We start from the raw sequence: 24,793 nt of genomic DNA on the forward strand, positions 1-24,793 counted from the left end.
CCTGAATAACCTATAGAAAGGTACTATGGAACTAATAAATTCCACAAAGTTGTGGGGTACTAGATCACCACATAAAAATTAGTTGTGTGTTTATTTATTAGCAAAGAAAAATTTTAAATTAAATTAGGAAAGCAACTCCATTTAGAATTGCATCTAAAAGAAATAAGTACCCAAGAATAATTAAGGAGGTGAAAGATTTACACACATCTGTTCATTAAAAGTCTCTAAGTACATCGCTCATTCAGAGGGATGGAAATCAGAATTCATCTTATAAGGGAAGACTATCAAAGAATTTGTGGACATTTTTTATTATATTCCACTGTGGGTAGAAAAGAGTACAAGGGGTTCTCTGGAATCCTGAAAATGGTGTATTTTCATCTGAGTAGAGAGAGAACAGGTGGAAAAACAGTATATATGTGTACATACATTTTTACTGAATAATGTGTTTATCAGCTTTATGTGGTAATACCTCAAATTTCAATTTTAAGATTGTAATTCTCATAGTGGCCGTATTTAGGCTTTCATCCTTAATATCTAAATTCTTTTTTTTAATATCTAAATTCTGTTGCTTGCTAGTCTGTCTCCTAGATATGATTCTATAGAGGAAAATATTGCCTTGATAGATGGTTTATAAAGTATTTTTTAGCTTTGTTAATCTCAAAATTTTTGAAAACACACTTGAAGCCTGACAAACAGCATTATATTTTTGAAATCAGACAATTGCTTTTTTGTGTATAATCTCTTAGCTATTATTCTACTGAAATGGAATTTATGTATGCAGAAGCTGTTGGAAGCTGCTTAGGAGAACTGGGTCCTATAGATTTCTCCACCATTGCTATACAGCATAATAAAGATACATCTTATACTAAGGCCTTTAAATTATTTGAAGATAAAGAACTTTGTTGGACCTTAATAATACTGACCTACCTGAATAATACACTGGTAGAAGACTGGTGAGTATTTATTCATACTTGAATGTCTGATCACACTTTATCTGCCCTTCAAAGAGAATGATAGTTCATGTAAATTTATATTTCTTACAACTAAAACTTTTTTAAATTTGTATACTTGTTTTTAAATCAAGTATTTCAATAAAAATGCTTGTTTTTTTATTAGCTCACAAAATCACCAGTTCTGCCATGTACCAGACAAGATCCCTATTAAATTGTAATGAGATTAGACTAGCCAGATAAACAGTAAATAAGAAAATACCAGATGGTTCTACACAGAAAATTGAGATGGAATATAAAGAAGAATGTTTTAGGGGCTGGTGCTGTGGTGCAACGAGTTAAACTACCTGTGGCGCCGGTATCCCCTATGGACACTGGTTCAGCTCCCAGCTGCTCCACTTCCTATCCAGCTCACTGCGAACACACCAGGAAAAGCAGCTGAAGATGGCCCAAGTGTTTGGGTCCTGCACCCATGTGGGAGACCCAGATGAGGTCTTGGCTCCAGGCTTCAGTCTGGCCCAGCCCTGAGGCCATTTGGGGAGTAAACCAGTGGCTGGAAGACTCACACACACACACACACACACTCTCTCTCTCTCTCTCTCTCTCTCTCTCCTTTTCTCCATGTAACTTGCCTTTCAAATACAATAAATGAATTTTTTTTAAAAAAAGGAATATTTTAGCTACTTGTCAAAATCAAAGGTCTCACCCTCCTCTAGCTAAGAGTTATTTTAGTCCCCAAAATCTTAAGCCAATCAGATGTTTTATATTGCATTTTCATGTTCGGTGCAAAACAAAATTGTGACTGATATTATTGAAATTTCAGCTTGTTAGTTGTGAGATTACTTTTGCTTGCTTTCTCTCTCCCCCTTATGGATGGGTTGGGTGATTTATTGATATATTTATGTATCCCAATACAGCCATTTTTAGGGAGAAAGTTCAAAGGTTTTTTTCTACAACCAGGCATCTTTCTATGATAAATTTGTTTTGACTTCGTCTGCCCTATCTCCCTCTTCTTCTTTTCTTGGAGAATAGAATAAATGACATTAGCATCTACCTGCCATGATTTCCTAATGGATTTACTAGATTTATGTTTTTCTCCTTTGGTTTTGTTTTTATTTCTTTAAGAGGTTGGTATGATTTATTTTCCAAACTTTTATTCTAAAAATTTTCGAACATACAGCATAGTTGCAAGAATTTGACAGTGAACACCATTGTTCTCAGCATTGAAATTGTACTGTTAACATTTTACTATTTTTATCACTTCTATAAAAGTTGTAATTTTTAAATATTTATTTATTTATATATTTGAGAGGTAGAGTTACAGACAGAGAGCAGAAGAGACAAAGGTCTTCCATCCACTCGTTCACTCCCCAAATGGCCTCAATGTCCAGAGCTGGGCCGATCTGAAGGCAGGAGCCAGGAGCTTCTTCTGGGTCTCCCATGTAGGTGCAGGGACCAAAGCATTTGGGCCATCTTCCGCTGTTTTCCCAGGCCATTAGGGAAAGCTGGATTGGAAGAGGAGCAGCCGGGACAAGAACCGATGCCCATATGTGATGCTGGTGCCACAGGCAGAGGTGTAATCTATTATGCTATGCTGCTGGCCCCAAAGTTGTAATTTATTTAAGAGACAGACAGAACTCCTATTTGCTACTTCACTCTCCACATGCAAACAACGGCTGAGGCTGAAACTTGATCTGAGAATACAGTCTGTGGGTGAGGTGGCTCAGTTAATTGAGACATAACCGCTGCTTCTCATGATCTGCAGTAGCAGGAAGCTGAAGTTAAGAGTTGTAGCTGGTGATAGAGACCAGCTCCACTGATGAGGCATCATGAGTATCTTAACCACTAAGCCAAAGGCTTACTCTCAATCTAACTCACTTTGATAACGTATTTCAAGTGTATTTGGCAGTTTTTGAAGAGACATTTTTCACAAAAAATAAACAACTGTTAAATATTTTGTCAAATAGTAATTTGAAATTTTTTTTTTTACAAAAAGGTACATGAAGATTCTTACTGTGACTTAAAATTAATTTTTCTTTCTTTAAAAGGAAAAAAGATCATTAGTTACTTAAGAGGCTTAAATGTACAAAGAAAAAGGCTGGCCAAATGATTCTCAGAATAGGTGGTCAGGGCGGGCTTCTTTGAGAAAGTGCTATCTTAACTGAGTGATCAGGAATCAGCTGTGAGATGGTTAGGGGTAAAGAGTTTTAGATGGTTAATAGCTAGAGTGGAAATAAGCTTGGTGTGTGTTTGAGAAACCAAAATAAGCCTGGTGTGAAGGAAGGTGGTAGGAGATAAAATTAGAAAGGAAGGATCTAAGACCCTTTGTATGGTGGCCAGTTCAAGTCTCAGCTGCTCCACTTCTGATCCAGCTCCCTGCTAATGTACCCAGGAAAGCATTGGAGGATGGCGCAAGTTTTTGGGCCTCTGCATCATGTGGGAGACCCGGAAGAATCTCCTGGCTCCTGTCTTTGGACTGGCCCGGTTCTGGTTGTTGAATCCAATTGACAGTGAACCAGCAAATGGAAGATCTCTCTCTCTCTCTCGCTCAATCTCTCTCTCTCTCTCTTCTTCTCTCTGTAACTCTTTCAAATAAATATCAAAAACAAATAGGGAGGGTATAAATCTGAGAATTTGGATTTTTAATTGAAACACAATAAAGCCATGGGATTTTAATACTGTCATGATACAACTTAGCCAGTTTGCTTAGGCCTTTATATGGCAAAAGCATTGTGAAGAGGCAAAAGTGGAAGCAGGAGGATTGATTATGAAACTATTGTGGTAGTCCAGAATAGAAATGATGCACTGATGGTGACTTGAATTAAGTTGGTATTCATGGAGATGAGACACATTTGAGGGAACCAGTATATGTCTTTTTTTTTTTTTTTTTAAAGATTGATTTATTTGATGGGATGAGTGACAGAAAAAGTGACAGCTTCTATCCACAGGTTCACTCCCCAAATGGACCCAACACCTGGTGCTGGTTCAGGCTGAAGCCAAGAGTGCAGAGTTCCATTTGGGTCTCCCCACCTGGGTGGCAGGAGCACCAGCAGTTGGGCCATCTTCTGCTGCTCTCCCAGGTACATTAGCAGGGAGCTAGATAGGAAGTGGAGCAGCCAGGATTCCAGCCGGCACTCTAATGTAGGATGCTGATGCTGCAGGCAGCAACTTTGCTCACTATACCAGAATGCAAGCCCCTAGTATGTGTTTTTAACACAGAGCCAGCAGGACTTGCTGATGAATTGGATTTGGAGGATTGAAGGATGAATTCAGGTTTAGTGTGTATGTTTGACATTTTTGATCAGCTGTCATTTCCATTATGCTTCTGTTGAAGCCTTTCTCTTACTAATTTTTTGTAAGGGCCAGCTCTGTGATACAGCAGGTAAAGCTGCTGCCAGCAGTGCCAGCAGCCCATATGGGTGCTGGTTCACGTCCCATGTCCCAGCTGCTCCACTTCTGATGCAGCTCTCTGCTCTGGACTGGAAAAGCAGTAGAAGATGGCCCAAGTCCATGGGCCCTTGCACCCACATGAGAGACCTGAGAAGCTCCTGGCTTCTGATCAGCAAGCTCTGGTGCTTGTGGCCATCTGGGGAGTGAACCAGTGGATGGAAGACACATACCACCCCCACCTCCCCTCTCTTCCCCTCTCTATCTTTTCTGCTCTCTCCTCTCTCCTATCTCCTCTCCCCTCTCCCCCCACCTCTTCCCCCCCCCCACCGTGCCTCTCTGTAACTCTGCCTTTCAAACAAATAAATAAATCTTAAAAAAGAGAGAGAAGGACCTTAATTTTTATTAGCTGTTTTAGATGCCTTACCTAATGACTGCCATTCTGCCTCATCCCAAATTATTTGTAGTACCCAGAGAAAATATTATCAAAATACTGTTTTCTCAAGTGATTAAAGATTCTGATGTTCTTACAACTCATGTTTATTAGGCTGTGTTATTTTCACATAATTCTTTTTATAAATTCTTTGAATGTATAACAGTCAAAATGTAAACTTTTCTAGTAAATGAAGGGAATTGTTGTATTAGTAGATTGGTTTTACTGAAAGAATCTTAAAGATCCTTTGATAATTTAATCAAATTATCACTTTGATGTTATAGAATTTTATAATGGTAAAATTAATTTCCACTTTTAGTTTTAAAATGTTTCAGTAGAGGTTGCTTAAATGTCAAAATTAATAACTGATAGTCTTTATAGGCATTTGAATTGTATGTGTTTTTCAGTGTCAGAGTTCGATCAGCTGCTGCTACCTGTTTGAAAAATATTTTAGCCACAAAAACTGGACACAGTTTCTGGGAGGTTTATAAGATGTCGACTGACCCCATGCTGATCTATTTACAACCTTTCAGGACATCGAGAAAAAAGGTCTGTTAAATAATAAGTGTGTTTTGAATAAACTATATATATATATAGATTGATTCTATTTGATGTGAGTTATCAAATTGCTTAATTTTACTAACATTTTACCTTTCCTAGAAATAGTTTTAACTGCTCTTAATGAATCCAGGGGATTTATTACTCTTTTATTATGGCAGTATGTAAAAGCTGAGATAGGTAAGTTGGAGAAGTGATGTTGATTTCGGGAGAGGGGACATTATTAAAGATGAGATTTTTTTTCTTAGCAATAGAAAACCCTTGCTTTGATTCCAAGAAAGCTGTTGACCCAACGTATAGTTTATAGGTATTGTCATCAACAAGCCAGTGTTTATCTTCATAGTACATTCCTGAATCACAATGTCCTAATTAACTAGATGTCCTACTGATTTCTTTCTCCATGTGGATATCCTAACAAGGTTCCACTGAAAATGCTTTATGAACGATGTTTAATAAGCCTTGCCCCTCATCACTTAGTATAATAAGCATTCCTCTTTAGTATTTTGTTTTCATGAATTAGGGATTGTGATTTGTGTAACATACTACTAGTCAATGACAGATATGAGACTAGAAACCAAGTTTCCTGCTGCCTAGACCAGTAATTGATTATTTTACTGTGCTGGTCCTATAAACACAAATATATTTTAATTTTGTAAGCTAACTATTGCCTCCACATTTCAGTTTAACTGTTTTTAGTTGTATTTGGAAACAGACTTCTTTGTGTCTATTTATTTGTTTTACACAGGAAAAGTAAAATGATATCCCAATTCTCTTAATTGTATTTTCTGATCCCTTTTTTTATAGTTTTTAGAAGTTCCCAGACCTGACAAAGAAAGCCCTTTAGAAAGCTTGGATGATACAAGTCTATGGATTCCTCAAAGTGAAAATCATGACATTTGGATAAAGACACTAACGTGTGCTCTTTTGGACAGTGGGGGCATAAAAAGTGAAATTCTTCAATTATTAAAGCCAATGTGTGAAGTAAGAAGATTTAATTCATTTGATTTGATTTCCTCATTCCATAGCGCTTCTATGTATATGTTTGCGACCTATCCATCTAAAAAGAGTGCTGTGTGTGGCACATCATCTTTTTTTTTTTATTTAGTAAACATAAATTTCCAAAGTACAGTTTATGGATTACATTGGCTTCCCCCCCCATAATTTCCCTCCCACTCGCACCCCTCCCATCTCCCGCTCCCTCTCCCATTCCATTCACATCAAGATTCAATTTCAATTATCTTGATATATAGAAGATCGATTCAGTATATATACTAAGTAAAGATGTAATCAGTTTGCACCCACACAGAAACACAAAGTGTAAAAATACTGTTTCAGTACTAGTTATAGCATTACTTCACATTGGACAACACATTAAGGACAGATCCCACATGAGGAGTAAGTACACAGTGACTCCTGTGGTTGACTTAACAATTTGACACTCTTGTTTATGGCATCAGTAATCTCCCTAGGCTCTAGTCATGAGTTACCAAGGCTATGGAAGCCTTTTGGGTTCGCCGACTTCGATCTTATTCCGACAGGGTCATAGTCAAAGTGGAAGTTCTCTCCTCCCTTCAGAGAAAGGTACCTGCTTCTTTGATGGCCCTGTTCTTTCCACTGGGATCTCACTCGCACACTCGCAGAGATCTTTCATTTAGGTCTTCTCCCCCCACCCCACCCCACCCCCGAGTGTCTTGGCTTTCCATGCCTAAAATACTCTCATGGGCTCTTCAGCCAGATCCAAATGCCTTAAGGGCTGATTCTGAGGCCAGAGGTGGCACATCATCTTTCAGCTGTCGTAATCCAGCACAATTGGCACCTTTGTTTAGTTGCAACTTTGTGCAGTAGATTTTCAGTTTGTGGTAACAACACGTTGGATAATAGATACTGGTTATTTTGGTTGGGTTAACCAAAAGGCTGCTCTTATTTTATTTTTTTTCTGAAAAGGTCACCAACTTATTTTTGCTAGTGTCTCCTTTATATTGTTGGCTTTTAAAATATTTTTTAAACATTTATTTATTTGAAAGGCAAAATTAAAGTGAAGTAGCTGGTGTATGGGCCCAAGAACTTGGGCCATCTTCTACAGCTTTCCCAGGCCATAGCAGAAAGCTGGATCAGAAGTGAAGCAGCTGGGACTCAAACCAGCGTATGGGATGCTGACACTACAGGCGGCAGCTTTACCCACTACACCACAGTGCCGGTCCCTATTGTTGGCTTTTTAACATAGAAAAAATATTATGTATTTTGTAGATAAAGTTGTTACTCGCTGCTTCAACCCCCAAATGCTTGTGACTGAACCTTAGTCTTCATGTGGCTGGCAGGAACCCTCAACTGCTTGAACCATCATTGCTGCCTCCCAACTTCTACATTTGTAGGAAACTGAAGTTCAGGAGCCAGAGATGGGTATGGTACCTAGGCTTTCTGTTATGAGATATGAACATTTTAACTTATATCTCAACTGCTCAGCAACCATACCCTCACCTCATAAGCTTTCTTGAGTGAGAAGAAGGTTAGGATAGCTATTTAGCATAGCTTTTTAAATTCTGAAGTTACAATACAATCTCTTTGGATAAAGAATAAAAGGATGTACCAAATTTAAAAATTTATACTTTTATCAAATGTGTTGTCCAAAGCAGCACAATATGGTACTCTAAGATTTTCAAAGTTAATTTATAGCACTGTGAAAACACAGTATCTGCCTAGGTGAAACATCTGCCGGTTACAAATTTTGAGAAGTATTTTGGTATAGCACACATATTGAAAACCTCAAAAATATACACAACTTGTTTCTCAGGGAACAAAGCCAAGACTTAGAAGGTGAATAAAATGTTCTAAATATAATATAAATATGCTCCTGTTCCTACTAGTGGGAATTCTCTAGTTCCTAAACTGGCTTTTTGATTTGCCTTTATTTAAAGAGGAAAAAGTATGCTAGTAATAAGCTATAATGTCATGTTGGTGTGGAGTGTGATAAATGTCATCAATATGGAGTATGATGATTCATCCATTTAACAAATGTGGAGTGTGGTGAATGCAAAAGGACTGTTTTAATATATCTACTTATAGGTATATTATAGGCATAATATATATTATATATTGAATATACATATGAATATGTATTAATATACTTTTCTGTTGTTTGAAGCATACCAGAAATAATTATCCAAATTCTATACTCAGAAATTGAGGTTTATTAAAAAGTAAAGTTTGGTAGAAGGTATTTGGCCTGGCAAACCATGCGGGCTAGGAGTACATGGATCTGATTCCCAGCTCCAGCTCCTGATTTCAGCATTGCACTAATGCAGACATTGGGAGGCACTGATGATGACTCAAGTGTTTGGGTTCCTGCCACCAACATGGGAGACTTAGATTAAGTTCGGAGCTCCTGACTTTTGCCTTGGCCTAGCTGCAGCCATTGTGGTCATTTAAAGATTGAGCCGACAATTGGGAGTTCTCTTTGTTTTTTGTTTTTTGTTTTTTGTTTTCTCTCTCTCTCTGTATTTCTCTACTTGTCAAATAAGTAAAAATTAAACGCAAAAAGAAGCGTTTTTACACAATTATTGTAGCTGTTAGCTGATTATGAAAAATGCTTTAAGATGTTGTTTATTCTTAAACTTATGGTAGATTTTATTGTCTTAAATGTTTTTTTTTTCTTTAAAGGTTTATTTATTTGTTTGAAAACTATAGATACGGAAAGAGAAGGATTGAGGAAAGAGAGATCTCCTCTCCTCTGGCGTACTCCCCAGATGGCCTCAGCAGCCAGGGTTGGTCCAGGCCAAAGCTAGGAGCCAAGAGCTTCCTCTGGAACTCCCACATGGGTGCAGAGGCCCAAGCACTTTCACTGTCCTCCACTCTTTCCCAGACACACCAGCAGGCAGCTGGATGTGGAGCATCCAGGACTTAAACCTGCACCCATACTGCAGGTGGAGGCTTACCTTTCTATGCCACAGTGCTGGCCCCCTTAAATCTGTTTTTCATACAGTGTTAAACTATGTAATTGGGGAGGGCATTGGGGCACAGGATTAAGCTAGTAAGTATTATGTCAGTAATAGGAAATGGAATTTTTAAAATTAAATGTGCTAATTTTACTCCAGTTGTTGAGTTTATATATTTTGTATATTCTAGGTAAAAACTGACTTTTGTCAGACTGTGCTTCCTTACTTGATTCATGATATTTTACTCCAAGATACAAATGAGTCATGGAGAAATCTGCTTTCTGCACATATTCAGGGATTTTTCACCAGCTGTTTTAGACACAACTCACAAACCAGCCGATCCACAACACCTGCAAATTTGGATTCAGGTATTCTGATAAGTTTCTGCCATTACTTTTAACTTCTCACTACTGTAGAAGGGTAAGATTTAAGTTTAAATCCTGTCAAAGACAAGCTTAGTTCTGTAACCTGTGACTTTATGTTGCCTCATCTGTAGAAAGGAGATAAACATTATAACAAGTTTTAATGAAATATTGTATATAAAGCACCTAAGGTAATAATTGGACTTTTAATGCTTCATCAGTAAATTATTAAAAATAATGGGTTAACATTGAACATTTAGTATGTGTCAGCACTGTACTTGTCATTGTCAATATGAATGTGGACAAGATAGATTCCACATTTTAGCCATGGAAAAATTACCCAAATAAATGCCATCAAATATTTTGGATACCATGATTGAGACATGGTGGAATTTTCATGTTTTCAGAGCCCTGACTTTTTTTTTGTTTTAATTTATTTTATTTGTTTGAAGGCAGAGTTATGGGTCGGGGGAGAAAGAGAGAGATAGAACTTCTGTATTCTGGGTCAGTTCCGCAAATGGCTGCAATGATTGAGGCTGGACCAGGCCGAAGCTAGGAGCTTCTTCCTGGTCTCGATTGTGGCTACAGGGGCCCAAGCATTTGGGCCATGATCTGCTTCTCTCCCAGGTGCATTAGCAGGGAGCTGGATTGAAAGTGGAGTAGCTGGAACTCAAACTAGTGCCCATATAGATTCTGATGTTGCAGGTGGTGGCAGCTTTACCTGCTAAGCCACAGTACCGGCTCCCAACAAACTTGTTTTAAATGAAACCTTTATTTTAAGATGTGTGTATTTATTGTGGAAAATACAGAAAACTTGCCTAAGTTTTTTTAAAACTATCCATATTCCTACAGTCTGAGAATAACTACAGTTAACTTTGGCATTTATTCTTCCAATTAAAAAAAAGATTTGAATTGTGCTTTTTTTTTTTTACTGTTATAACTTATTTTTATTCTGTGGTACTTACTTGTAATGGGCATTTCCTATGCTTAGAACTTAGTAGACAAATTCCAGCACAACTTTCACACACATAATACATATATGTATAATTAAGGACTCTTACCAGTTTTCGAAACCTGCATTTTTAAAAAAGATTTATTTATTTGAAAGGCAGAGTTACAGAGAGGCAGAGGCAGAGACATCTTCCATCCACTGGTTCATTCCCCAAATGGCCGCAATGGCCGGAGCTGAGCCAATCTGAAGTCAGGAGCCAGGAGCTTTTTCTGGGTCTCCCACATGGTTGCAGAGACCTATAGAATTGAGCCATCTTCCTCTGCTTTCCAAAGCCATTAACAGGGAGCTGGATGGGAAGTGGAGCAACTGGGACTCGAACTGGCACCCATATTGGATGCCATCACTGCAGGCGGTGGCTTTTATATGGCAATATGCCACAGTGCTGGCCCCAAACCTAGATATTTTTAAAAAGATTTGTTTATTTGAAAGACAGTGTTAGAGAGAAGGAGAGATCTTCCATCCACTAACTTACCTCCCAGATGGACACAATGGCCAGAGTTGGGCCAGCCTGGAGGCAGGAACCAGGAACTTCTTGGTCACCCACATGATTGCAGGGCCCCAGTACCTGGGCCATATCCCACTGCTTTCCCAGGCTTATTACCAGCGAAATTGGATTGGAAGTTGAGCAGCCTGGTCTTGGAACTGTTGCCCATATGGGATGCTGACATTGCCGGTGGCTGCTTACCCCACTTTGCCACTTTCTAGCCCAAATCATCCAGTTTTATATCTGTGTAAAGTGCTAATATTTTATTACTTTGAGAGAAAGTTATAAAATTTAAGTGGTATATATATTTTCTGTTGTCAATATGATTTACTGCCTTCACTTGAATGTCCAAAGTGCATCTCAAACTCAGGTGTCCGAAGGTAAACTTAACCTTGTCTTTGTCTCTTGCTCTTGTCCTATTTGTTTTAATGTGTAGCTCTTCAGTGATTGGCATTCAGTTCCTTCTGTCATTTTAATACCAAATCTTGGCCAGTGCCTCGGCTCAATAGGCTAATCCTCCGCCTGCGGCTCCGGCACACCTGGTTCTAGTCCCAGTCGGGGCGCCTGATTCTGTCCCGGTTGCCCTTCTTCCAGGCCAGCTCTCTGCTGTGGCCCAGGAGTGCAGTGGAGGATGTCTCAAGTCCTTGGGCCCTGCACCCGCATTGGAGACCAGGAGAAGCACCTGGCTCCTGGCTTCGGATCAGCGCGGTGCACGGCCGCAGCATGCTGGCCATGGCGGCCATTGGAGGGTGAACCAATGGCAAAAGGAAGACCTTTCTCTCTGTTTCTCTCTCTGTCTCTCTCACTGTCCACTCTGCCTGTCAAAAAATAAAAAATAAATAAAAAATACCAAATCTTTCTAAGTCTTTTTTTTTTTTAATTTCTTTATTTGAAAGGCAATTACATAGCAAGAGGTAGAGAGTGTAAGAAATAGATTTTCTGTCTGTTGGTTCATTCCTCAAGTGGCTGTAAAAGCTAGGGTGGGCCAAGCCAAGGCCAGCAGCCAGGAACTCCATCTGGGTTTACACATAGGTGGCAGGGGCCCAGATACTTGGAACATCTTTCATTGCTTTCAGAGACACATTAGCAAGGAGCTTGATTAGAAGCAGAGTAGCTAGGACTTAAAGTGGTACTCTGATTCGAGATTCAGGCATCACAGGTGGTGGCTTCACCTGCTGTGTCACAAAGCCAGCCCCTCTAATTCTGGTTTTTTTTGTTGTTGTTTTTTAAAGATTTATTTTTTAAAAAATATTTATTTATTTATTTGAGAGAGTTACACAAAGAAGGAGTGGCAGAGAGAGAGAGGTCTTCCATCTGATGGTTCACCCTCCAATTGGCTGCAATGGCTGGAGCTATGCTGATCCGAAGCCAGAAGCCAGGATCCTTTTCCTGGTCTCCACACGGGTGCAGGGGCCCAAGGAGTTGGGCCATCTTCTACTGCTTTCCCAGGCCATAGCAGAGAGCTATCGGAAGTGGAGCAGCTGGGTCTCAAACCAGTGCCCATAAGGGTTGCTGCAGGCGGTGGCTTAACCCACTACACCACAGCGCCAACCCCTCTGATACTATTTTATAAAACCTTTTAGTCTACCTATTTCTTTCTATCCCCAGCATTCATGTTCAGCTCCTAATTCAGCATGGTTGAAAATATTTCATTAAGGCCGGCGCCGTGGCTCACTTGGCTAATCCTCCACCTGCGCCGCCAGTACTCTGGGTTCTAGTCCTGGTTGGGGTGCTGGATTCTGTCCCAGTTGTTCCTCTTCCAGTCCAGTAGCTCTCTGCTGTGGCCCGGGAGAGCAGTGGAAGATGGCCCAAGTCCTTGGGCCCTGCACCTGCATGGGAGACCAGGAAGAGGCACCTGGCTCCTGGCTTTAGATCACTGCAGTGCGCTGGCCGCAGCGCGCTGGCCGTAGTGGCCATTTGGAGGGTGAACCAACGGAAAGGAAGACCTTTCTCTCTGTCTCTCTCTCTCTCTAACTCTGCCTGTCCAAAAAAAAAAAAAAAAAATCTTTCATTAAGTTCTCCAGGTTCTTTCTTGTTTGCATCCATCTCTGAGTCGTTGTCCTTTGTACTTTTCTTATCATTACTATTGTTTCAGGTATTCCTTTTTTTTTTTTTTTGAATGTTTATTTATTTGAGAGTCAGAGTTACAGACAGAGAGAAGGAGAGGTGGCAGCGGGGGGGGATCTTCCATCCTCTGGTTCACTCCCCAATTGGCCGCAATGGCTGGAACTGTGCTGATTCGAAGCCAGGAGCCAGGAGCTTCTTCCAGGTCTCCCACGTGGGTGCAGGGGCCCAAGGACTTGGGCCATCTTCTGCTGCTTCCCAGGCCATAGCAGAGAGCTGGATTGGAAGTGGAGCAGCCAGGACTTGAACTGGTGCTCATATGGGATGCCGGCACTGCAGGCAGCAGCTTTACCTGCTACACCATAGCGCCGACCCCAAGGTATTCCTTTTCTTGTCCAGATCAGGTCCCTTCCATATGACTCAACAGCCGCCTAGACTTTACCTGTCATCACGCCTACCACACTTTTCATTTAAGTCTCCCATTGCACTCTTAGTAGTAAATTCTGTGTGATCAGAAGCAGTGTGTCTTATTTCTGGTGTGTACTGACCAGTAGCACATAAAAGATCCTACAATATGTTAGATCAGTGAATTAGTCTGTCTCAGAAATAAAATATGAATTACATTGTAATTCTCAGGTTTAACAAGTGTAATTATTTTTGAAGGACAAGACATGCCATTAAATTTCATTTGTCCATTCATATTTATTAAGAACCATTTTCATGCTGAGTACTTTGTACAGAACTTTGCAGTTTAGAGTGAGACTAATATATTAATGAGAAGGAAGACATGCTTAAGCAAGTCTGCTTGGACTGAGAGGAGATATCTTTGTTTGTTTGTCAGATTCAGAGCATTTTTTCCGATGTTGTGTGGATAAAAAATCCCAAAGAACAATGCTTGCTGTTGTAGACTATATGAGAAGACAAAAGAGGTATTGTAATAAATGTTGCTTCCAAAACTTGGGGATTTAGAAGTATAACTTGTTATTGCTTGCTGAATTTTAATGTGATTATTTTAGGTGAAGCTGCTGTGAAGTGTTATATTTAATTTGTGTTATGCTTATATCTCCTTTGAATAATCCATATTTAGGGTTGTTCTTTGGTTAAAATCAGTGTCAGGAACTCTTAGTTCTTGTCCCAGTAACAGTGTTATCTTTACTAAATAATGCACCTTTCAGTGATTTAATTTATCTATAAAATGTTGGGAAAGGAGCAAGTGATTTTTGAAGTTATTCTTAGTTGTGTTACCCTTCTTTTAAAAAAATTCATTAATTTTGAAAGAGAGAGAGAGACATAGATCGTTGGCCATTTCACGACCCAGGAGCTTCATCCAGGTCTCCCATATGGATGGTTAGGGGCCCAAACACTTGGGCCATCTTCTGCTGCTTTCTCCAAGTCATTAGCAGGGAGCCAGATAGAAATAGAATAGCTGGGACACAAATCAGCACCCATTTGCAAGCAAGATCCTTGCATAGTTTTTTTATAACATGTATTTTCCATGAACTTTTTGAAGACTGCATGTGCTTGGATTTCAAAAATATTTTGAACCAAATTAAACCAATCTTTTAATTCCATTTATCACAAGTCTTTTGAAGTACACTCATAATGTCGGTGTAATTTTTTTTTATATTGAGGTTAAAAAAATGGAATTACATTGTGTTTAATTTCTCTTCAGACCCTCTATAGGAACAGTTTTTGATGATGCTTTCTGGCTGGATTTTAATTATCTAGAGGTTGCCAAGGTAGCTCAGTCTTGTGCTGCTCACTTTACAGCACTACTGTATGCGGAAATCTATGCAGATAAGAAAAGCCTGGATGATCAAGAGAAAAGGTAATAGAATTTAGAGTTGCCAGTTTTTAAATTGTTATTGACATTGTGTCAGTAAAGGTATATAATAAAGATTGCTTTTGTCCGGGTCTCCCATTGAAAAGACATTTTAGAAAGAAAGATTCTGTTTTAAAGTGAAATAATACATTTTAAAATTTTTTTTTAAATTTATTTATTTGACAGGTAGAGTTGTAGACAGAGAGAGACAGAGACAAAGGTCCTCCCTCCATTGGTTCACTCCCCAAATGGCTACTACAGCTGGCGCTACACCAATCCAAAGTTAGGAACCAGGTGCCTCTTCCTGGTCTCCCATGCAGGTGCAGGGGCCCAAGCACTTGGGCCATCCTCCACTGCCCTCCCTGGCCACAGCAGAGAGCTGGACTGGAAGAGGAGCAACCGGGACTAGAACCCGGCGCCCATATGGGATGCCAGCGCCAAAGGCAGAGGATTAACCAAGTGAGCCACAGCATAGGCCCCAGAAATAATACATTCTTAAAAGAAGTATTTGTCCTCTGAAATAAATAAGAATGTTTTTAATTTATGTGTTATAAAAATTATATAGATAAGAAGCTTCTGGAAGACAAAGACCATACTTGTTTTTCTCTGGATTTCCGTTAACTACTATTAAATATTTTTCTAATGATTTTTTAAAGATTTTATTTATTAATAAATATTAAATAATAATAATAATAATAATAATGTTAAATTTTAACTGAAAAGTGATCCCTGTTAAATATAAGAGTGGGAATAAGAGAGGGAGGAGATGTACAATTGGGACTTGCTCAATCGGACTTGCCCCAAATGGTGGAGTTAGAAACGTGCCAGGGGATTCCAATGCAATCCCATCAAGGTGGCATGTACCAATGCCATCTTACTAGTCCAAGTGATCAACTTCAGTTCACAATTGATCACACTGATAGGTCTAAGAGTCAAAGGGATCGCACAAACAAGACTAGTGTCTGCTAATACTAGCTGATAGAATCAAAAAGGGAGAGAACGATCCATCATGGGAAGCGGGATACACAGCAGACTCATAGAATGGCAGATGTCCTAAATAGCACTCTGGCCTCAGAATCAGCCCTTAAGGCATTCGGATCTGGCTGAAAAGCCCATGAGGGTATTTTAGGCATGGAAAGCCAAGACACTCTGGGGAAAAAAAGAAAACCTAAATGAAAGATCTCCACGAGTGAGATCCCAGTGGAAAGAACAGGGCCATCAAAGAAGCAGGTACCTTTCTCTGAAGGGAGGAGAGAACTTCCACTTTGACTATGACCCTGTCGGAATAAGATCGAAGTCGGCGAACCCAAAAGGCTTCCATAGCCTTGGTAACTCATGACTAGAGCCTAGGGAGATTACTGATGCCATAAACAAGAGTGTCAAATTGTTAAGTCAACCACAGGAGTCACTGTGTACTTACTCCTCATGTGGGATCTGTCCTTAATGTGTTGTCCAATGTGAAGTAATGCTATAACTAGTACTGAAACAGTATTTTTACACTTTGTGTTTCTGTGTGGGTGCAAACTGATTACATCTTTACTTAGTATATATACTGAATCGATCTTCTGTATATCAAGATAATTGAAATTGAATCTTGATGTGAATGGAATGGGAGAGGGAGCGGGAGATGGGAGGGGTGCGAGTGGGAGGGAAATTATGGGGGGGGGGGAGCCAATGTAATCCATAAACTGTACTTTGGAAATTTATGTTTACTAAATAAAAAAAAAAAGAAGAGAAAAAATATTTTATTTATTTATTTGAGAGGTAGAGTTGCTGAAAAAGTGAAAGGTCTTAATCCACTGGTTCTTTCCCCAAATGACCACAACTGCTGGAGCTGAGCCAATCCAAAACCAGGAGCCAGGAGCTGCTTCTTGGTTTCCCACATGGATGCAGGGGCCCAAGCACTTGAGCCATCTTCTACTGTTTTCCCAGGCTGTAAGCAGAGAGCTCCTTGGAAGAGCAGCAGCTGGGATACATGCTGGTCCACATGATTGATTCTTTACTTTCAGTCAGATTAGGTTTACCACTAATTCCTCAACTAATCAAGGTCCAGTTTACTGGTTGAATATGAATGTTATATGACTAATTTATTTTCTGTGACTAAGTTTAATTTCTTTGTTATCTACCTGTGTTTCTAGGTGCTTTAACTTGATTCCCTCATGAGAATACAATAACTAAAGTTCTTGATAATGTTGAATAACAGAAAACAGCCAAGACAGTAAAAGAGAAGAAAATATTTTTATCCCAACTGATGGCAAACAGATGAAATATATAGGTGTAGGAAATGATAATTTTTTTCAGTAGCTCAGAAAGGTGAACTTAGCCTTTAAAGTAATCAGAGTTTATCTGTAGGCCAAATAAAGATCAACAGTTTACCAACACCATCAGTTAGGTCAAGCAAATGAACCACTCTCTTAAAATTCATATTCAGATTCTTTAATGGAAAAGTCCTCATGGTAGGTATTCCAGAATGCATGTATAGTTTTGTTTTATTGATTAACGTATTCCTGAGAAAGTATGGGTTTTCAGTGTTATTGCCTGTAATTTTTTTTAAACAATTCCAAAGTTTGCCAGACAGGGTTAAAGAACAAGTATTGGTTTGCAACCTTAAACATCTGATGTTTCTTTAATATGTCGCTGCCATGTACTGTGCCATTGGTAGAAGATACTGTAATTATCCTTTCTGTTAATAATGACATGTGGGGCCAGCTCTGTGGCACAGTAGGTTAATCCTCCACAGGCATCCCAAATGGGCGCCGGATCTAGTCCTGGCTGTTGCACTTCTGATCCAGCTCTCTGCTATGATCTGGGAAGGCAGTAGAAGATGGCCCAAACACATGGGCCTCTGCACCCATATGGGAAACCTGGAAAAAGCTCCTGGCTTCGGTTTGGCTCAGCTCTGGCCGTTGCAGCCATTTGGGGAGTAAACCAGTGGATGGAAGACCTTTCTCTCTGTCTCTGCCTCTCACTGTCTGTAATTCTACCTCTTAAATAAAATAAAATATTTAAAAAAAAATAATGTTGTAGAATTACTTAGTCTCAGGCTATGCAAATTTTCAACATCATATGGTAATGCAAAATTTTTTAAATAATTAAGCCAGTGTGTATTTATCAGAAATGTAGTTGCTAAGGAAGTAGATCAATAGGAAGTCTTACATTGGAAGAAGAGAGCCAAAGTGTAACTATTTATAGTTTGCATGAAAAAAGTAAAGAAACTGGAATAAACTCATAGTAAATAATAGAGTACTATTACTTATGATAGTGTTTGTTTATAAATTGGACTTTTATTATTATAGACACTCTAGCTTTCAGGATTGAAGTTACTTGAAGAACTGAGGACCGTATATATAAAAGCATGGTTTGAAACTAAACCCTTGGAGTAGCTAATCTGAGTTCTAATCCTGACTTTGACTTACTGTTTTTGTTAATCTCAGGTGTAAGTGGATCCTACTGATCTACTTCCTTCTCAGTAGTTAATATTATCAGATTTCATAGATTTTGTCAATTTATCAGATACTAAATGGTGTCTTATTGTAGTCTTATTTGTTGTGTCAGATTGTTAATTAGTTTGGACTTCAGATAAAACCACTGACAGTATATTTAGGAACTGTGTTAGAGGTGGGGGCATGTGCTCTATTTTTTGAACAGGCCTGTTTCTGTAAATAAGCATTTTTGTTCTGTAGCTTTCCCCTATATGGGAGATTGTTATTTAAATGTAATTTTTACTCACAAATTTAGCATCCACAAATTTCATCTCCACCGTAGATATGCGGTATTCTGTCTTGAAGTATAAATTATTCATTCTGTTTTAACTGCAACCTTCATTAGTTTTTCTGTAAAAGTCTATTGTATACATATTCATAAGCTTCCAAAAAATATGTTCTGATTAAAAGTTGTGCTCTTATGACAAACAGAAGTCTTACATTTGAAGAAGGAAGCCAAAATACAACTATTTCTAGTTTGAGTGAAAAAAGTAGAGAAGAAACTGGAATCAGTTTACAGGTAAATATTAGCTTCTCAGTTATATATGACATTACTTATACTTTGGATTATTATTATGTTAATATTAACTGAAGTTAAATATAAGTATATTGGAGGGAGCATCATATCTGTAAATTCATGGCTTTAAGTTTGGATTTGTGAATAAACAAACTCAAGTTCTTTTTTTGTTTTGTACTAAAAGTTGTCATACTTGTTCTGGTAGACCTGCTTTTGTAGGCATTGGTTTAATGTGATTTTTTTTTCAGAGATTCTTTGAAAAGCTAAAAAGTAAAGATTTACACTTTCTTGTGTTTCATAGCTGCATAGTAATCACCTAGGAATAAGGACTGCATTTTGTTGTTTTTAAGATTTATTTTATTTATTTGAAAGAGTTAGAGAAATAGTCTTCCATCCGCTGGTTCACTTGTCAAATGGCCACAATGGCTGGAGCTGGGCTGATCCAAAGCCAGGAGTCTCTTCCAGGTCTCCCACATCGGTACAGGGGCCCAAGCACTTGGGCTGTCTTCTGCTGCTTTCTCAGGTGCATTAGCAGGGAGGTGGATCAGAAGTGGAGCAGCCAGGACTTGAACTGACATCCATATGAGATGCCGCTTCTGTAGACCAGGGCTTTAACCCCTCGCGCCACAGCAGCAACCAGTAAGACTGCATTTTGAAGCTTGCTGACAACAAGCGGATATAGACAAACAACCCCCTTGCATTCTGAAACTTTAGGACAGGTCTGGCTTTGTTTTCTGCTCCCCCGCTACTAGGGTGAGGGGTATTCATGCTGCGTATATCAGAGGTGGAGGAACCCCAGGCCAGTGCCCCCATTTTGGGCCTGTGTCCCCATGTCAGGCATCACAGAGGTGCTGCAGGGAAACCAATTGACGATTTCACATGCGATGCACATGCTTCCTAGTGCCATGGAGCAGTGCTCCAGCAGGATCTACAGGATGCCCAGCTATCGCCATGTCCTATTTGAGGGGGCACTTCCTGTAGTTTGCCCTGAAATCTTCCAGCAGCCTAGGAGGAAGGCTACCTCTCCTTTTACAGAAGGCAAACTCAAGTTCTAATGCTCAGTCTTCTACTAAGCTTATAGTCTCACACAAACTACTTAACTTTCACAACCTCGAGTTTTTTATGTGAAAGATGAAAATAAAACCACTTATCACATAGGATAAGTTTGTACTGTGTGTTTTTCTGCCATATTTGTTTCTTGTTTATGGTATGTTGCAGAAGATTGCTTTTTACACAAATTTCTTACTGTTTACCCTCAGATTAGCTCATAGTATTGTCTGGTAATTCTTACTGAATTTCTTTGGTCAGCTCATTGCTCTACAATGACAGTTTCAGCATCTCCTTTACTTAAATCTCTGATCTTCTCTGTTTTCCTTTCATCTGGCTTCCTACTTCTGGGAAAGAATAAGAGGCATTGAAAATCCTACCCATTCCACCATCAAACACTGAGATCTTCTGCATGTGCTCCTGACCTAACCTTCCCTCTTGTTAAAGGAAAGAAGCATTTTCATACTTTGCTAGTCCTTCTTCCTGTTCTTTTTTTTTTTTTTCTGTTTTCTCAGAAACTTGTTTTTAATTTCCTATGCTCTTTCTGAACTGTGTTCTAAATGTTTCAAACCTCTCCTGTTAAAACATTCTCCTTCTTAATAACTCAAAGTAAGTTCTTTCTTCTCTACCCTCTTTTAGGTCTTAACCTTTCCCTCGCTTCCCTTCACAGTCACTTTGTGAAGCAGTTCTGTGTATTCTCTGTCTCTGTTTCCTCTTCTTCCATTCATTCCACTGAAATAGCAGTTGGTTAGTGTCTCCTATAAAGTTAATGTTGCTAAGTCAGATGCTCACCTTTCATTCATTTTTCTTTAAGGTTTTATTAATACTTAACACCAATCAACCATGCCCTGCTTGAAATATGTTCTGTGTACCTTTTTTACCCTGATTTTTCTACTTACTCTTTAAGCTTCTTTCTAGTCTTACTCTCCTTTGCTGAGTTTTTGGAATATCTGTTGTGTACTAAGCACTGTGCTTGGCTTAGATACCAAACATTCAAACTCAGAGGGCTTGCTTTCATGCCAATTAATAGAAATAGTTGAATTAAAATTACAGAGTTATGCCAATATCAGTGAATTTTTACCTAGAAAATATTTTCCAGAAAGGCAGTTGAATTGCTTGATTGATTTTTCTATGCTATACAGTTCTTTTTCTACTTCCATTTCATTGAGATTGTTTATAATGTTGGGGAGTGTCCAACCCACAGGCCATATAAAGCCCACAAAATCATCTGGTTTAGCCCTGCCAAGGCAACCACAAGCAAGACTAGAAATTTAAGAAATCTGTGTTAGGCTAACATTTTTTTGTTTGTTTGTTTTTTAAGATTTATGTATTTGAAAGTCAGAGTTACACAGAGAGAGGAGAGGCAGAGAGAAAGAGAGAGAGGTCTTCTATCCACTGATTCACTCCCCAGTTGGACACAACAGCTAGAGGTGTGCTAATCTGAAGCCAGGAGCCAGAAGCTTCTTTTGGGTCTCCCACATGGATGCAGGGGCCCAAGAACTTGGGCCACCTTCTGCTTTTCCAGGCCGTAGCAGAGAGCTGGATAGGAAGTGGAGCAGCTGGCTCTTGAACTACCACCCTTATGGGATGCTGGTGCTTCAGGCCAGTGCATTAACCCACTGTGCCACAGCACCAGCTCCATAGGCTAACGTTTAAGATGATTGTTTGATATGGTCTGCAAATGATGTTACAAGTATCCGATGGGCTTTTGACATTTATGTTATTCCCCACCCTGTATCACTCTTTCCTTTATAAATTTTTCAATGAAGGTATGAGTAATAGAAACTTCTTTGTTCATATCATAGGGATAATTTTGAAATGTAATGCCTTTGTCTCTTGTTACCTTAAAAAAATTTTTTTTTAATATTTATTTATCTGAAAGGCAGGGTTAGAGAGAGAGAGAGCCAGAGAGATATGTTTTATCCACTGGTTCACTCCCCAAATGGCTGCAACAGCCATGTCAGGGCCAGGCTGAAGCCAGGAGGAGCCTGAAATGCATCCCAGTCTGCCACATTACTGCTGCTTTCTCAGGCACATTTGCAGGGAACTGGATTCGAAGTAGAGCAGCAAGACTTAACACAGTTTCTGTAATGGTTAAACCACTGGGCTACAAAGCATCCTCTAATTTTGTTTTCTTTGAAAGAAAAATTCATGACCTTTAATTTTACAAAATTAAGTTTTAGGAGTCAAATTTTATGGAAGAATTCTATTTTCCCCTTGAAGTTTTAGCTGTTGAGATTTATTTTGCCTTTGGGATTATTTTTCATGTGATACAAGCATGGTAGGTTGGTATTTATTTGTAATGTAATTCATGAAATTGTGAGCAGTTCTCAGGTAAACCATAATCATTATTCTGCTGTCTGCAACCAGTCTGTTGTGTTGCTTATCACTTCTTTAATATATATTTCAGTGTTACTATTATCTTACTTCTGTGTAACAACATTTAGAGTCGGGAGTTATATGTTAAAATTTGCTAAATTTCTTAAAGTTTTTCCTTCTGCAAATTTTGTTTCTATTATTTTCAGGACCTTCTCTTAGAAATCTACAGAAGTATAGGGGAGCCAGATAGTCTTTATGGCTGTGGTGGAGGGAAAATGTTACAACCACTCACCAGGTAAACTGCATTTTTCTACACAGTGGCTTAATAATTCTGTTTATGAAGGAGTTACATGCATATGGAACCCAGAATTATTTTTATCTCTTCTGATAGACTGAGAACATATGAACATGAAGCAGTGTGGGATAAAGCCCTGGTAACGTATGATCTTGAGACAGCAATATGCCCATCAACCCGCCAGGCAGGAATAATTCAGGTACATAGTTTTTCTGCTTTGGAAAAGCCATCACTAGTATAGGTCTGAAATTATTTCACTGTGTTAGTGGGATATTTACACATCTAGATAAACCCTTGAGATACAACTGGAACTTAACTGTTTTTCAGACATTAACTAAAAACACAGATACACAGGAAAGTCAGATACATCATTGACCTAAAAGGTGGTGTAGATTCATTGATCATAATCTTGTTGTCTGACAAGTGAAGACCTTTCTGGAATGTTCTCATATACAGTATACCAGGTAGTATATAGGGAAGCTTCAAAAAGTTTATGAAAAATGGAATTAATGCATGTTTTACTTGAAGTTTTGGAAGATCCTTTTCCTTGGTACTTCATGTGGAGAATCTGATATATGCTATTCTGCATAGTTTATATTATGGGTCCCAGAATCTATCATTTCTGTTACTTGCTCTTTAGCTATTTTCCCACTAAATAGTAGAATCCTTCGAGTTCTGGGTTTTTTTGTTTGTTTTTTTGGGAAATGTGTATTTAGAATTTTCTTTGTCTTTTTGTGTCTTGAGAGACAGGAAGAGACAGAAAGAGAGATCTTCCATCAGCCAGTTTGCTCCTGAAATGTCAGTAATAACTGGGGTTTGGGTAGGCCAAAACCAGGAGCCAAAAACCACATCTCAGTCTCACATGTAGGTAGCAGAAACCCAAGTACTTGGGTCATGATATGCTGCCTCCTACTTGTATTAGCAGGAAGATAGATCAGAAGCAGAGGCAGAACTTGCTCCCAGGCACTCTGATATAGGATACAAGCACCCCAAGTGGTGGCAACTTAACTTGCTGCACAACAACACCCAATATTCTGGAATTTTTAATTACATTGTGAACTAAAGTCATTTTTTATGTTCTTTTTTATGATGGCTATTTTTTGCTCCTCTACTTTTCTGGTGATACCTTAAATTACTTTTTTTCCCCCCAAACAATTCCTATTCAGGCCTTGCAGAACTTGGGACTGTGCCATATTCTTTCGGTGTATTTAAAAGGTTTAGATCATGAAAATGTGGAGTGTTGTGCTGAACTACAGGAACTTCATTACCAAGCAGCATGGAGGAATATGCAGTGGGACCATTGTACTTCTGTCAAGTATGACCAAACGGCCCCTTTCCTGTTTTTATCTGTTGCTATACATGTAACAGTTAGATTTTTTAGTATTTTGTGGATGCTAAGAAGCTACATGACTAAGTTCATAAATAGGGTAGCATTAAGCAGCTAATACATCAGTGCTTGAATTTTACTCTCTTCTTCAGTTTGGACAACTCGTCCCCCAAAATACTTTGAAAATAGAAAGAGAATCCTTTCACTGTTTGTGTGATTGAGAAATACAAAGAAAAGTGAAGGCGTTTCTCTTCTCCTTCCCTGCTGGAAATGTTTTGCTCAGATAGCACTTTTAGTGTCTGAATGGTATACAGAGAACTGGTCATCTTTGCTTAGGAAGTATTTTTTTAATTAAAAAAAAAAATTGGCAAATCAGTTACCTAGAAACCTATATGTAATTTCACCATATTTTCTGAATGAAACCCAGATATCTAATCAAGTAAAGGATTTCATATTTGTGTAAAGTCTTTTAATGATAGAAACACTAAAAAATTAAACCATATTTTACTGTATGTTTTAATTTCCTTTATATATATTTAATTTTATTTATTTCCTTGAAAGGCAGACTGACAGAGGGAGGGACAGAGAGAGAGAGGCATCTTCATCTATTACTTGACTTGAAATTTTTGAGTCTGATCCAGACAGCTGTAAGACTGCTTTAAAATTGGAGATATGCCTGCAATTTAAATTTATTTGAAAGGCAGAAAGAGTGAGAGACAAACAGATCTTCCATCCACTGATTTACTTCCCAAATGCCTGCAGCAGAACTGGATCAAAGCCAGGAGCCTAGACCTCAATCTGC

The 24,793-nt window shown here is 38.8% G+C and overlaps 1 protein-coding gene across 23 annotated transcripts in view; it reads left to right on the forward strand.

The window, feature by feature from the left end:
- Positions 1 to 24,793, forward strand: part of ATM (ATM serine/threonine kinase) — a 154,433-nt gene that overhangs the window by 83,482 nt on the left and 46,158 nt on the right. For 22 of the 23 annotated variants that reach the window (XR_016234450.1, XM_089333535.1, XM_051819893.3 and 19 more), the window contains 10 exons: positions 782 to 953; positions 5,178 to 5,319; positions 6,133 to 6,309; positions 9,451 to 9,628; positions 14,024 to 14,111; positions 14,855 to 15,010; positions 18,919 to 19,006; positions 22,576 to 22,664; positions 22,761 to 22,863; positions 23,831 to 23,979. Coding sequence is in view for 21 of the 23 variants with exons in the window: in XM_089333535.1 (XP_089189661.1) it covers positions 782 to 953; positions 5,178 to 5,319; positions 6,133 to 6,309; positions 9,451 to 9,628; positions 14,024 to 14,111; positions 14,855 to 15,010; positions 18,919 to 19,006; positions 22,576 to 22,664; positions 22,761 to 22,863; positions 23,831 to 23,979 (1,342 nt within the window). In the remaining 2 variants the exon portion in view is untranslated. The remainder of the gene's footprint in view (positions 1 to 781; positions 954 to 5,177; positions 5,320 to 6,132; positions 6,310 to 9,450; positions 9,629 to 14,023; positions 14,112 to 14,854; positions 15,011 to 18,918; positions 19,007 to 22,575; positions 22,665 to 22,760; positions 22,864 to 23,830; positions 23,980 to 24,793) is intronic. The other variant, XR_016234452.1, reaches the window with a different exon arrangement.

This window comes from Oryctolagus cuniculus, chromosome 1 (genome assembly GCF_051225735.1).
Source record: "Oryctolagus cuniculus isolate XC-2025 breed Fujian yellow rabbit chromosome 1, ASM5122573v1, whole genome shotgun sequence".
NCBI lineage: Eukaryota > Metazoa > Chordata > Mammalia > Lagomorpha > Leporidae > Oryctolagus > Oryctolagus cuniculus.